This window comes from Magallana gigas, chromosome 5 (genome assembly GCF_963853765.1).
Source record: "Magallana gigas chromosome 5, xbMagGiga1.1, whole genome shotgun sequence".
Classification (NCBI taxonomy): domain Eukaryota; kingdom Metazoa; phylum Mollusca; class Bivalvia; order Ostreida; family Ostreidae; genus Magallana; species Magallana gigas.
This window is the reverse complement of record NC_088857.1, coordinates 30,415,079-30,430,823: the sequence shown is the minus strand read 5'-3', so window position 1 is coordinate 30,430,823 and position 15,745 is coordinate 30,415,079. Positions and strand designations below refer to the sequence as shown.

At 33.7% G+C, this 15,745-nt stretch overlaps 2 protein-coding genes across 3 annotated transcripts; one reads left to right on the top strand and one right to left on the bottom strand.

Moving 5' to 3' along the window:
• The first annotated feature begins 1,316 nt into the window (after positions 1 to 1,316).
• On the top strand, positions 1,317 to 5,193 carry LOC105332682 (myosin regulatory light chain 12B). Its single transcript, XM_011435367.4, has 4 exons — positions 1,317 to 1,454; positions 1,683 to 1,793; positions 2,526 to 2,766; positions 4,734 to 5,193. Exons 2-4 carry the CDS (start codon positions 1,692 to 1,694, stop codon positions 4,958 to 4,960), a joined length of 570 nt encoding a protein of 189 aa, XP_011433669.2. The 5' UTR covers positions 1,317 to 1,454; positions 1,683 to 1,691; the 3' UTR covers positions 4,961 to 5,193.
• Positions 5,192 to 13,254, bottom strand: LOC105332689 (THO complex subunit 5 homolog). 2 transcript variants are annotated; one of them, XM_034467453.2, is made up of 19 exons: positions 13,086 to 13,254; positions 12,817 to 12,966; positions 12,496 to 12,612; positions 11,932 to 12,029; positions 11,586 to 11,661; positions 11,000 to 11,070; positions 10,589 to 10,703; positions 10,028 to 10,160; positions 9,647 to 9,721; positions 9,472 to 9,521; positions 9,014 to 9,113; positions 8,630 to 8,738; positions 8,365 to 8,391; positions 7,631 to 7,732; positions 7,100 to 7,305; positions 6,293 to 6,484; positions 6,043 to 6,158; positions 5,760 to 5,950; positions 5,192 to 5,391 (listed from the first exon to the last, which is right to left on the bottom strand). In XM_034467453.2, exons 1-19 carry the CDS (start codon positions 13,176 to 13,178, stop codon positions 5,328 to 5,330), a joined length of 2,085 nt encoding a protein of 694 aa, XP_034323344.2. In that variant the 5' UTR covers positions 13,179 to 13,254; the 3' UTR covers positions 5,192 to 5,327. The 2 variants fall into 2 exon arrangements, with proteins under 2 accessions (XP_034323344.2, XP_034323348.2); XM_034467457.2 differs by lacking the exon at positions 8,365 to 8,391.
• Positions 13,255 to 15,745: the final 2,491 nt, after the last annotated feature.

Here is a 15,745-nt window from a genome sequence, read left to right as displayed (position 1 = left end):
GTCTTGATATTTCGGCAAAATTTCGTACAATAGGGTTTGATCACAAAACTTCCAGAAAATACTTGACTTTGTAAATCTAAATTAGATTTACTCTACGTTTGGATACTGTGAACCCATTTGTGGCTTTTATTTTCCTTAAAAGATAAAGCAAATTCCGATTAGTTGAATCTTTTGCATTCAATACAAAGTATTTGTAACGTTCCAGTGAGTGTAGCACCGTCGATTTCTTTTCTGCTGATTGGTCAGTAGATCAAGGAAGTGTCTGACATGTTTTGCAAAAGATGTTTCTGGTGCTGAGAGAATCAATTTTTTATATACTGGTAGCTGGAATACCAGCACATTATTCAATTAAAGGTTTCAAGTATAGATAAATTCTCTTAAGTCATGCAGTCTTTTGAAATGTATTGTCTGTCACGATATGGGATTGGTTGTACAACTTGTAGCTTTATCCGTCGTATTTCCTCTTCATCTTCATGTTTTAATATATATCGTACATCTGCAACAGTTTTTGCACAATTGTGAAAAATTATATATACTCATAACTGAAATATGCATTGGAAAGAAAATAACTTCATTCTGAATAACAGTAAACCAACTTTTATTTGCAATCAAGAAAAAGTTGCAAGAATCTTCATGTAGCGGTCGCGAATATAGATGTCTTGTATATACATGTATGTGTAACAGTAGCTACAAACCAGTACCCTTTTTTACAAAAGATACTGGATAGGCTACAATATACTGTGTACAGGGAAATATTCGCCCCATTTTAATTTGGTCCCTTTTGGCCTCGTCTTGCAGCATGCGAATTTAGAATAATTTTAATATAAGAATCTATCATTAACATTGTCTGGGCGAATTCAAAACTGGGCGAAACCGAGTGCGAACAAAAAAAATACTTTTTTGGAAAATCTTGAGAACAAACTTGGGGGGGGGGGGGTAAATTAATATTACTGCATATATTAGCAATATATGTAGATAAGCTGAATTTGACGTAGAAATAAAACTATCGTCTTCTCGTCTTCTTTCTATTTTTTGACATTATCTTTGCTTCATCAGACAAAGAGAGTCTGATATATATTACGTAACATGATTCTTGTCGTCTGCTTCACATGTAATCTATACGACAATCAGTCATTTTACTTTAGCATCAGTCGATTATTGCCTCAGTAAACTTATAACTAATACTGTATATCCCCCATGTGAGATAGTTTAGATGAGTTTCAACAAAAGCTTGGACCTTTGGCAGTTCGTAGGAAATTTGGGGAATTATTCAATAAACAGATGGTACTTTTCCTGCTTTTGGTTCACCCTGTAGAAATCCATAGCGCGCGTGCAGACTCCGCGGTGAGTAATGTTTTCCCACGGCTGCTGAGGGTTTTTTTGTATGATGCTGTACGCTGACAGATAAAGAGGTCGGACATTTTATTCCTGAAGATTCATACTGTTAAACAAAGGTAGGGTTATTTTCTCTCAAAATTTGTCACAAAAACTTTCTATTCAGGGTATTTCTATCGTTAACTATACTAATGTTTGCTATACATCAGTGTCCCGCATAGAACATATCATGTTCACTAATGTAATAATCAAATATCATCACACCTTTCTATGGAATGTTTTGCCAAATACATGTACATAGAAATGTTGATTTGAGGATTGTACTCGGGCTTTTGCCTCTGCTTCAGGCTCCAAAGATGTCCAGCACAAAGTCAAAGAAGAAACATCGGGCTCGCACCCAGAGATACACCTCTAATGTATTCGCCATGTTTAATCAGGCCCAGATTCAGGAATTCAAGGTAATTTATAAATCGGTCTTTGATCGACTCATTAATACAGTTTCCTACGCGTCAATGATGCTCCAATAGTGATAACTCCACTGTATCATTAATATTCAAAGGTGAATTTATTACAAGACCGTAATTAATTTGCTCATTAGCTACACCTCTGTATTTAATAAAGAAAAGATTAAAATACGACCGGTTCGTGTAATGTTCTATATCAAACTGAATGTTTTGGATCTGAGCTGAATATCAGGCAAGCAGATAAAACGCTTGGCTGGCTATCGCAAAGATGGGTAGGAAATAGATTCGGCTTGATATCGACTGATGCCAAAACCGACACAAACTAATATTTAAGTTTGTTTTTTCAAAATAAACCACAAAATCATACAGTTTATTCGATTAAAAGATGCAGATTTATTTAAAAATATACAACTAATCTATTCCTCATTAATAAAACTTCACAAGAAACTTTCAGAACAGTAAGTTATATGCACATTGTACGGATGCCGCACCTAGCATAGCCATGTGTTCAATACATCAGTATCAGATACTCTACAAACACATCTGACCAATACGTGATAAAACAAGCAAACAATTTTAACAAATCAGCGACAACAAAACACAATTTCCAACGGGTTTTACATAGCTAAATTAATTTAAAGGGAAACAAAAACAAAAAAAAGTACATGTACTTCTACATAAATGTACTACTAGCTACTTCGTACTGTTGACCTATTTCGTCATTAGGAGGCCTTTAACATGATTGACCAGAACCGAGACGGCTACATTGACAAGGAGGACCTCTTGGAGATGATGACGTCATTAGGGAAGGACCCATCCAACGAGTACCTTGAGAAGATGATCACGGAGGCGCCAGGACCTATCAACTTCACCATGTTCCTCACGCTGTTTGGCGAGAAGCTCAACGGCACCGACCCCGAGGACGTCATTCAAAACGCGTTTGCCTGCTTTGATGTCAATGACTCAGGTATAGTACTTTTCGAATTTTTAAGCAAGTGGAAATTTTTATATTATACGTCATCTAGTCTAATATATCTGAAGTTTTCCCTGGCTGCATGGTTTAACGATTTTGATATATTTTACTAGCCAGGAAAATTACACGCCATTTAGAACGCGTTTACTTGCTTTGACGCGAACGGTTATGGTATAGTAGTGTTCGAATATTTTCAGGGGGGGGGGGGTTGCTTTACACGTCATCCAGAACATGTTTGCTTGGTTTTGACAACTATGGTGCAGTAGTGTTTCAATATTTCTTACGGGAGCTAGAAACTTTTGTATTACACGTCATTCATAACGTGCTCGCTTGCTTTGGCGTCAACTTATGAAAGGGACGTGGTCACGATTTTGGACAAAATAATATTTCCGATTTTATTGTTTACAATGCTTCAGTAAGGCTTTTTTTTAAATCGGCAGCCAGAATTTTAGTGGCATTTGTTAAGTTATAAGCGAGTTGCAGAGCTTACAATTCTTTGCAATGTAAACAAAGCATTTGTGTACATTTTGAATGTTTAAGTGAAAATTCCAGTTTTAGACCTAAAATGAATGTTTTAAACGTTAGGAACTGTCTATTTCTGCTTAAAATAAATAAGGAGATAGACGAATCAGCTGGAAAAAGATTGTTTCCTGGTACATTGAACCTATGTAAACAAGAACAGGGCACGATACTTGTTTACATGAGAAAGAATTGTGAGCTCTGTATCTTGCTTATAACTTAACTACCGACTCTTAAATTTCATTTGATCATTAGAAATGTTTTCCTGAAGCATTGTAAATAATAAAAACAAAAAAATAGAATTTGACCAAAATCGTGGCCATGCCCCATTAGAGGAAGGATTTGTCTCAGTTGCGCATGAGAAACGCAGGGCTTCATAAAAAAAGAAATTGTACATAACGGAAATAATATACGAGAAATTCACGGGCATGATGACCGATTACTGTGAAATTATTAAAATTCGTTGGGGCCAATTTTCCTTCATTCATTATTTATTTCATTTAAGGAATCAATGATTAAATACGCTTGGGGCGTGATCAAATCCAATAAAACCCGAAGTGCTATATATGATAATGAGACTTGACACACTTGACTGTATTTGATCACCTCATAATATTCAAAGAATGATTCCTTATTACTTATATTTATATAATATTCAGCCACTGTATAATTTTAAAGGGGCATAGTCACGATTTTGGTCAAATTTTATTTTTCTGTTTTTATTATTTGCATTGCTTTAATAATGCATTTCTAATGATCAAATGATATTTGGGTGCCAGTCGTTGAGTTTTAAACAAGATACATGGCTTACAATTCTTCGTCATGTAAACCAGGCTCGTGCCCTGTTTTTGTTTACATAGGTTCAATATACCAGTAAAAATCCTATTAAAGCTGGGTTGTCTATCTTTTTATTCATTTTAAGCATAAATAAACAGTTCCTAACGATTAACACGTTCATTTTAGGTCTAAAACTGGAATTTTCACTTCAACATTCAAAATGTAAACAAACGCTTTGTTTACATAGCGAAGAATTGTAAGCTCTGTAACTCGCTTAAGACTCATCAAATGACACTCAAATTTTGGTTGTCTATTAAAAATGCCTTACTGAAGCATTGTAAACATTAAAATCGAAAAAATAATTTTTGACCAAAATCGTGACCATGCCCCTTTAAAATGTTACAAGTCATTGATTAAATGTATTGGACTTAACATTACAAAATCGATTCGTAGTGTTATCACAGAGACACTTGAAAATGTAAATACAATAGTTTATAGCTTTAAAAATGAAATCTAAAAATCTAAGGTAGATCTGAGGGTTAATTCGTTGACCCCGCTGACGGCGCGGACCTTGAGTTATACGACATCCGCCCCCACCCCCACCCTCCCTTTTTTTGCGAATTGCTGTGTATTGCCAGATAATTTTGACTGGTTTTCATTCATAGGTCTGATTAATGACGAGTTTCTGAAGGAGTGTCTGATGACAATGGGTGAGCGCTGGTCAGAAGACATGGTTGAGGACTTGTTTCACGGGGCACCCATACATAACGGCCTGTTTGACTACAAAGAATTCACGCGCACGCTGAAGCACGGCTCACGTGACAAAGAAGATGACCAGGTGCCCTCTATACCACCAGAGGAGTTAGCATTTAAACCCAATACTTCAACATAATGGGATCTATATACTATTCTTCAGTATATTTATGCAATGCAATGCATTATCTCAATTTTAAAAATCTCTTCAGAAGAGGAATATTGGCATCATTATGGCCGACACATACTACGTATATGATGACTTTATAAATGTATCATATTTATGTACATGTTTTGACATTTCTTTATGTGCACACATGCCAATGTATGCATGATTTAGTTTATGAAACTATAAATATAAAGAAAAAAACATTGTGACATGATTTTATTTTTGTTTAAGCCATCAATAAATGAAACATACATGACATTATCCGGTAGAGCTATTACATTTATATTACTGATGAAACAGATCTTTGATTGTTATGATATTGAAACTTGATAGAAGTCTATCTGTGAGTGAAGATTCCAATGTCCGGACAGTATCTGTAGGGTTTGCTTCTACTAGGCCCTCTGTAGAAAACAGGAAAAATCAACAGGTTAGGTCACATATTCCAGAATGCATTTAACATAATCCCTAGGTCCCAATTAAAGTTGTTAACAGTAACACGTACAGCATTGTGCAGTTATTCTGCTTTCAAAGACATTATTGCTTTGTCATACTTTCATACTCATGCCCTATTTACCAGTAAATATCTATTTCGGAATCAATGTACATGAATTATATACTTCAAGGTACTCTATATACTGTATACATATATAAAAATTTTTTTTTTTTTTTGAAAATCAATACATGTATATCACATAATCAAATTTTCATTGGATGAACTTTAATCTTTCAAACACAGAAGAATGTGCCATGTACGTGTATAAATACACACCTGAGCATTCGGTTGTATATTTTCTCCTTAGATATCTCCATGGGACCTTCCTCTTCTGACCCAGCTGCCTCAGTTTCCAGATATATGTCAAAGCACATTAGCAATCTCTGCATCTGATTGGATAGTACGGTGTCACATGACTTTGAATTCATTAACTCCTCATGGTGAACATTCACCTCCTCCTCCATTTCCTGTTATAGCAGAAAAAAGAAAGTATTAGTTACAATAATCTTCCAAGTTTACAATATTGCAATAGAGAGCTTTTCCTCGTGCATGTTCTTACTTTGACATGTTTGTCGTTTGCAGCTGTTCTCTCGTGCTGCCAAAGCACAGACACTACAAACACTGGGGCAACTTTTGGATAGTCATGAGTCATAACAATCTGGGCTGTCATCTTGGCTGCAATGAAAAAAAAATCCCATTTAAAATACCAGTGGAGCTTCTTTTAAAGCCAATATCATAAAGAAATAATACAATTACACATATTTCAATGAAAATAAAAAATATCAAATACAGATTTGACATAAAGATACCTGATCCCCTTTCAATGACGGCCGTGAAGAAAATGTCCGACTGTTCTACGACCTCGTCGTCCACCAGAGCTTGTGTGTGTGGGAGAACGGCAAAGTCTTCATAGGTTGACCGTTTCCACGATGTCAGCCGGGACACGATCTTGCTGGGAAACAGGCCCTGGTATTCTGGATCCACCACCACATTGCCAGTCTCTGTGAAATAAATAGTTGGGTAATGAGTACTCTCCAAACTACCTGCTACAATCTGAACATTTCAGAAAACACATTTCAAGGAATTGACTTTTATTCAACATGACTCTATTTCACAACGTATCAATGATATTCTGTTTAGTGTTGACTTATTTTTGCCACCAAGGTCTTTAGTTAGAAAAAAACTAAAAGAGACATAAAAGGACTGCTTGCACTGAGTTAGAAAACCATTTTAACAAGAGCTTGGACTTTGGGTAGTTGTGTCAAACAGCAATGTAAAGTAAGCATGTCTATTTCATTGCTAGCCACTCTGCCATGGCTCTTTAAAATCAACAAGATTTGGCTGGCTTTTGAGCTATATATATGCAATCTGTGTATATTTCACTTGAAACCAGCGTCATTTTGACCTTGTTTTGATGCAAGAAAAAGATAGATACATCATGCTGAAAGTCCAAGGTCTTGTTAAAATGATTCTATTAGCAATGATCAGGTTCTTGTTGACCTCCCAAATTTTTCTCTAACACAAATAAAATTTATTCACTACAATTCTTCTGATGATTAAGATACTTTTTTTTTTATAAACTCTTAATCTTGATAATCAATGACGTTTATATCTACCAAATGCTGCCGTCTGCTTCATCAGACAGAGTCTAGATCTGACTCTCTGTTTCAAGCGTCTGATCGTCTGCTGCATGTGGGCAAAGCTGACATCCTCCTCTGGCGTATTCACTGCGTTGTTTTCCAAGAACTGCAGACCACCCAACCACTGAGCCCATAAATAAGGCCATCCAACTTCTGTGATGTAGCTGGTAAAGTCTTTTAGACTAAAAGTCACAAGATTAAGAGATGTAATATAATTATGCACATGTGTGTAAATATCTGAGATATTTACAGTAGAAAATACATGTACCGGTACTAGTAGCTATTTTAATATCATACCAAAGTGCCAAGAACGAGTGATTTTGATTCAATATAACCATAATTGATATCTCAAAAATTTACAATAGTAATACAATTTAAAAGTTAGGGGAATGAATCTGACTTTGCTTAATGCACAAATAATTTATAAGCACATTTACTGTGGCAGTGTTTACCAGTAAAGTAACACCAGAATATAATGGAATAAATATAGGAAATGCCTTAACTCACCCAAGTTTCCTGAGCTCGTACTTGTTTGCTGGATTAGGGGACGTCTTGCCATGATCACCAGGGTAGAGATCTGTAAGAACTGACTCGGGGGCCAAAAGGTCACTGCAAATTTTAAAAGTTTTTAAAAAATCAACTACAGGTACAATGTATTCAAAAGTTTTTGCTGTAAATCTTTTGTATTTTCTTCTTACTATATGCAAGAAAGAATCTAAACTTCAGCTATTAAAGATAATACATATGTTAACCGATAAACTAAAACAATGCATAGAATCATTGCAAAGTGTTTCACAGAAAATGTTTCAAATATTAATAAATAACAGTAGACATGGTAAATGATACTAGTTTTGAAGGAGATATGTACTGTACATGTGAAGATTTGAATGTTGACAGTACTACAATCAGACTATTAAATTATATACAATGAAACTGTATTATATAAATGCAATAAAACTGTATTAGAAGAAAAAAACTTTTGCAGTGTTTCAGCTTCAAGTATTTCTATATTATTACACTTCACTTTATAGGTCTCTTTTTTAACAATGATTGTTTATCTACAAACAAAACTCATTTGAAAGATTGGGAATGCAAAGTGCCATTTTGTTTTAAAAATACAAAATGTACATTGTCCATTTACTTTGTACTTGACATGAAGCAGTACAACTGCCTAGAACAATGAATCAACAATCATTATAAACAAACAAAACAAAGTTCATGCAACAAATAGGGCTCTATACCTTAGAGTGACATTGGACTCTGAAACACTGAATACCACACACAACAAAATACAGTACATGTACATGTATTCAACACTGAAATTTCAATTCTAAAGACAGAGACACAGAATGATGAATATTAAATTTGCAGTACATTTTGAAAGATAAATGCCCAAATAATACTATTCTCGATACAAGCAGTACCAAATCATTATTGAATTAACAGTATACATGTTAGAAAGAAACATGGATACATATGTCGTAGATTAAAATATATCTCTCATACCTTCCCGAGATGGAGGAAATGTTGCTCTCTGCCAGAGTGAGGCTGATGTTGACAGTGATGATCTCCAAGGTGATCAAGAAGTTGAAGGTCAAGTGCAAACTGTTACCATCTAGGGGTAAAGAAGAAATATACATCAATTGACACTTAACTTTTATTAGCAGCTACTTCATTTCATTTACATTACCAATGCGAGATTGGTTCCCATGGGGAGTTCAATGTGTTTTGGTTCTCAACAATGTTACCAAAATAATGCATACTATGAATCCTTGGTTAAAAATACACACAGCTGACATACAATGTTGCAGTAATAAATCTCTTACTTTGTTTTCATACAGTTTGAAAAGAAAAGAAGTTTGATAGAAATATGTGTGTTCTGAGTCAGACCTTTACAGTTGATGTCCAGTTTCACAGCCAGAGGATGCTTCTTCAGAGCCTGCTGCTTGCGTTCTTGTACACGACTATCCACAGTCTTCCTTCTCCTTTTCTGTTTTATTAAGAATACAAACTTATTTATCCTCTTGACTTTTTAAAATTCATTTTAAATTAAATATGACCATAATGTTAAACCTTAGATTGTAAAATAATCTTTTTTCAATTGCTTTACACATAACTCAGTGATATTTTCATTCCAAAATATGTCATTCTCCAACAAAATTACCTATAGGAATGCTACACACTGTTGCATTGAAGAACATTGTGATTTTACTAACCTCGTATTAATCTGATAATGAATAAATTGTAACTCTTTAATGCATGTGTAGTGTGCAGTATTCTGTCAAACACACTATATGGAATATACAGCCAAATGTTATAAATTTACAGAAGTCCAGAAGATTTGGTACCGATTTCTTGGAGTGCTCCTGCTCTTCTTGATCACTGTCGCTGTCTTCCTCTGATGAAAAAAAGGAAATATTCTAAATGATCAGAATTTTGCTTCAAGAAATGTTAGAATGCCACTGTGAAAGGATTAAGTTTGTTTTGTGAATATATAAAAAATTTGGCATAAAAATCACGTACCTACAACCTTTCCACTTGATTTGATAGCTTTAGCTGCATCAAGGTCTCCTATGATGCTAACCTGAAGGTCTTTGTCTGACAAGTAAACACACAAAAAAACTTTACCAAGAAATTCTTACATAACGCATTTTCAAACAAAAACTCTTCAGCACTTCATTTATACCTTCTCACTGAGGAAAAAAATAAAATCAACTACCGGTATTGCTAAAGTGAAAATTCAAAATTGATAATTTTTCACATCATCTCAAGTTTTGAATCTGCACCAAAACATTGTCATGAAAAGCCTGAATCTCGAGAAGATATTACTTCCCCCCTGATGGTGGGAAATATTTATGATTTAAAAAAAGACTAGGCTTTTCTATTCTCTTGGAGGCAATTTACCACAAGCTTGTCTGTATGCTGATGTCTGCATGTACAGAACATAGAGAGGGGGTGGAAGATGTCGGGCTGTTTCCTGCTGCTCTCGGATCTGATCAAACGGCATGTCCAGGTACTCCTGTACTGGCTTGGTGGCCTGTTATCAAAAACAAAATCCGTCAGTTTATCTATTCTGCATTAGTACAATCTAATCAGTGCAAAGTAAAACATGGTTACAGCAAATATCCTTATAACGAAATCGCAATTATATCCAAGTCAGTTTTACTCCCCAAATCTTCAAAATGTATTATAAACCTATTGGATACGATAAATTCCTTCCATAATATTGCTTATCCTTTGCTCTTTGCTAATTCTGTGTTTTTTTGTGTAGTAAGCTAAAATTCTGTTTCATTTCATCTGATTTAATTGATGTTCAGGTAAGAAATTGAAATAAACATTACCCACAAATTCAACACCCGCATGGCATGTGAATTCACAATGCATTGCCCAGACAATTGAATATATATTAGATACTCTTTGTATACAATGAAGTAATTTGTATACATGTATATATGTACTTCTAACCTCTAAAACTGTCTTCAGTTTTGGCTGCAAGTTTTCAAGATACTCTTGTTTATTCTTTATTTCCTGTGCAAGGCCCTCTTTGCTTTGCTTAGAATCCTTCAATTTCTTGGCAAGTCTGTAAGAGAAAAGTTCCCATTAATTGAATATTATTATGAAACACTAAAGTTGACTATACATCTCTGAACTGTATTTGCTTAATTTTGTGAAAAACTATCTGGATGCTGGGTCATTAACTTTGACGAGTTTCCATATGATCTTCATCCCTTTTTTTACATTTCAATCCTTGTGTAAAAGTAAGGGTCAGATAAAAGTAAGCTTGTTTAAGTTTTCTGGCATTGGAGCTTGAATCCCTTTTTTGAATCCATATATCTTTTCAAAAATTCTGGACATAACCAATCAAAGAAATCTTACTGTTTTCTCTGTTCTAGCTCCCATTCCAATCTGGCCAATCTCTGTAGATGGGGATCTGTTTTTGTGGTATCCTGTCAAATATTAGCAAATTAGATTTAAAAGGGATGTACGGTCATGGCTATCTTAGACTTTAGAAGAAGAGCCCTGTATAAAGATACAGTAAATACTGTAAACAGTAAATACTGTAAACCAAACGAACTAGTCCTAAAAGCCTCTGCTGTATTAGTTTTAAAATAATCTACATCTTGGTCGCGAAAATTAGTAGCCGCGAACCACTTTGACTCCAGTAAATCACGCAATAAAGTTGTCGCAAATAAAAGTTGGTTCATAGTACTCAAATTTCAAAGGTAAAACATGGACTTTTCCCATTACTAAATAATAGTTTATATCTAAACAAATCATATCTGAAAATTTTAAGGAGATCTGATGAGCAATTTGTTGACCATCAAGCCTCCTTAATGGCTAGATTATACTACACAATGGAACGATTTATTAATATGGACAGCAATGGTGAAGAAAAAAATACATGCTGAAGTACACAGTTTACAGAGTCTATAGTTTAATTTTATGTAACAATTATACTTACTGTACGAGAAATGTCCGACGGAGCCGTCTTGTAAAAATCATCCAATGTCACTAACTCTATTTCCTCATCTTTTGATCTGGAAGTCAAAACAAGATTACAAACAAACTTACTCCAGTTTTTTAAAAGATTGATAAGAATATAAATTTGGAACAGATATTGTGTAATCCTTTGAAAATGATAAAAGTTTTCAAATTTTCATGTAGGTACTACACTCATTACAGACCTGAACAACAATATATATAAAATTATTAATTTTTACATAAACAAAAACAAAACAACAACAACAACCAAACCTTTACATGTACCCTAGCGTATTCTATCAGTACATGTAGGTAAAATCACTAACTTGAATTCTAAGCATTTTGTAATCTCCTTTTCCAGGTGCATTATCTCATACAAAAGGTTCTGTAATTGTAGATGATAATGGTCAATTCTCTGTTTGGCCTACAAAAAGGATAGAATTCATAAAACATAAAGGGTAATAAAATAATAATAAAATTTATATACGGTAGTGCGTTATTTCAAATAAAACTCTAAAGCGCTTTACAAAGAAGAGCAATCTAGATACATGTACTCATAAAAAGCCATGTGGTATTTCAAGGTTGGGTGATCCGATGTTTACATAAAAAGAATCTACCAGTACTATCACAACCAGTTTACTAAATCTCCAATGTAAACTTTGTATTTAGTACTGTACTTCATTGAGCATGAGGTAATTATTTTGGGTTGGGGGTTTTGGTGACTTGAGCATTTGTATTGCGAATTTGCTATATGTTATTTGTTGTTATCTATTAACTATCTGGATAACAAATAAAGCATAGTCAATTAATAGGTCCATCCTCAAATGCTGCGATACAATGGATGTATTAACGCAGTTGCATGCTCAGTGTAATTTGAATTGAAGTCTTACATCATTGGTCTGTTCTCTGACTTTTTTACAGCGAATGTGTGCCAGGCGATTCAGTTTCTTCAAATTCATGAAATCCAACATGACACTGACTCTCTTGTCTTCCAACTCATCATGTGACTGAAACAGTTGATACACAATTTTAAAACACAAACCCGTACTAAGGCGGGATAAATTTACTTTTCTTACATAAAATTTATTCAAAGTTTTGATATAATCAAATGCACAAAATTAATATAATAAAGTATTTGGAACCAATATCAAATCAAATCAATCGATACTTTCAAATTTATGTATTCAAATATATGTTTCAGTGATACTTACAGCTTTTTTATCTTTAAGTGACTTGATATCAAGCATGGTCTGTCGAATGTCTGAACATGTGGATTTAAAAACCTCAACATCTTTTTCTGGAGATCTTGTGTCCACTTCAGCTTCTTCAGAATAAAACAGACTCGTTGTCAATTTGGATTCCTGTGATATAAAAGAAAAATATTAGGCATGATCGACGTGCATCAATATCAAGCTATACTGGTATAGTATACGCTCCGAGGAAATTCGCGCATACAAACAGAGACACATTACATTCATACCTTTGAACCCGATTCTTGTTTTATCCTTTTTTGTTCAGGGTTTTCTTTCTTAATGGACCGTTTCCGTTTTTCTGGCTTCTCTTCTTTTGACATCTTGTTTTACTTTCCCTGCAAAAAGACTGTTTTAATGTTTTTTTTCCACTTGTGCGTTCAGCTCCACGCAAGGAATATCGAGCCCGATCGGAATAGAAAAACATACAAAACCAACATTTGTTCGGAAATGGAAAAAAAATCTGTATGGGGTAATATGACCTATGCCTGTTTCAAAAATTTAAAAAGATCACAAGTTGAAATGTCACGTTCACATCTTCACAAAAATATAATAATTTTATATGATACGCATGTATTTTATAATCATACAATATATATATTTACTACAAGATTGCGACATTGTAGCTTTTAAGTAACCCTATAAAAATAAAATAATGAAAGAAGAATTTCCTTAAAAAAAACACTTTCTCAATAATTATGTCTTTATCGTGGGTGGAAGTTTGAAATAATTCTATTCAGAAGAGTTGCACTGACAAACTGTTTTAGTACTAGCTAGACTATTAAAAAAGAATAAGGCAACACCGACCCGGAGATAACTTATATATTAAAATGGAAAAATTCCTAATTGAATATTGGAATCTGAATTTGTTGCAAGAATATGTATATGTATGTCTATACTCATTATGTCCATAATCTACTACAGAGACATATGCATTATTTTTCTTAATTTTCTATTCAGCAGTTTCATAGGAGTTGCATACGTGCTCAAGTTTAGTTTATTCGCTCAAATCAAAAAAGTTGGTAAAAGAGGAACACATAAATAAAATACATAAAAATACAAATTGTTAGAGGTATAGATACATGTACATGCAATTCATACAGGATAAATAATAGGCTAGAATCAATACTTGAGTAAGACTATGGTGTAAACTATAGAAAAAAAAGAATAGGGAAAAAAGATTAACAACAGACGGCATCGAAGATATTTGAAATAAATACATACAATTTTCTTAGAGATTTAGAATTATAATTGGTCATGAGTTCAGAGAACATAAATTTGTTGTCTTTTCCAAAAGTTTGTGTTAAGATAATTTTTATCGCTAATTAAGCGTAAGCAGTACGCAAAGCACTTACCATTTTCAATAACTTCTTTATAATACAAAAATCTTTTTCGATGTTGCACCTTTGGAGAAAACATTATTTTTGTTTTATTGACATAAACCTTAAGTTTCCACCGAGTACAATATGTTATAAAATTCGTTGAGGGCATTTTGAGGGTTATTTGCAGATTCCGACAGTATGACGGTATTGTCGGCTTAAAATAAAAGAAGTTTTAAATGTAGTGATAACTCGTTTTCGATTTCATTTACATCGATGAAATAATAGGAACAATAACAAATAAAAATTCTATTTAGCTTTATTTTTCAATGCAACATAATATTGGCAAAATAAGTATTGCACACAGCTTCATCAAACAATGGAATTTGAGCTGTTAAAACAGAAAGGAACAGCTGAGGTACATGTACACACATCCAAACACACACACATCCACACACACACACACATCCACACACACATGTTCACACCTTAGACAGACACCTCACTTTTTCAATGTTTAAAACAGGTCCAATGTCAGGAAAACTTAGCTATACCTCAACCAAGTCAAAATAAAGCATTCTTCAATACATACTCAACTTCTAACATAAATTCTACATCTTTATATCTATATGGACAAAACACTGGTTTTTGCATACACAAAAAAATTTAACTGAACTGCAGTAAGGATTTAGATGGTGCAAATCTGCCTCTGCTGAAAGCAGCCAATTTTTAAAGAAAACGTTTTGGCCAAAAAAATTCTGGATTATTTTTTTTTTATTCTCTCTCTATCTTTCGTTTTAATTAGCGGCATAATACATTATTGCTTTGAGCAAAGTAATATAATACTTTTTTAACAAGCGGCCAAGCTACTAGACCTGTGGTCAGTAATGAGTTACTTTTCACACTTCACATCTGACTTTCATTATGAATAATTGATATTTGTGGTGAATATGACTTCAAATTTTCATGAATTATCACCTCAAAAAAAAGACAAAACATTTATGGTCCCCTTGATTGACGTTAAGACAAAAAAGACAAATACAAAAATAATCATTATGCTCTGTTCATTGTTCTTCAATGTAAATAAGAACTTGTAAGTTTAAAATGGCTAATGGAATAACTGAACTCATCAGCAAGAAAAAATAAAGTTGACCTTTCTCAAAATTGTTCATATGCAGATTTCATACATTCACAATTTGTTTCAAATGAGCAAACACTCAAATTAAGTACAGACACAAAATACCGGTATAGCACTATCAGAGCACATGGACACAGAATAAAAAAATCAAAAGCTACACAAAATCACGTCCAAGCAAAATAGTTCACACTGATATTTAAAATCGCTAGAATATGCAAGTATTCTAGTGTTACTTCATACACTAGAGTACAGTAAAAAAAAAAAAAAAGTCAGTATGTTGCATGAACTGCTGTTCAAAGCCAATGGGATATTTAACATTTACACTTTCCTTGGATGATTTCTTCGAAAGTTGTTTCTTATTTGTAAGTTCTATGATTAAAAGTGTGCTATAGATGTGACTGATAACTCTAAAAACGCACTTGATATTTTATTT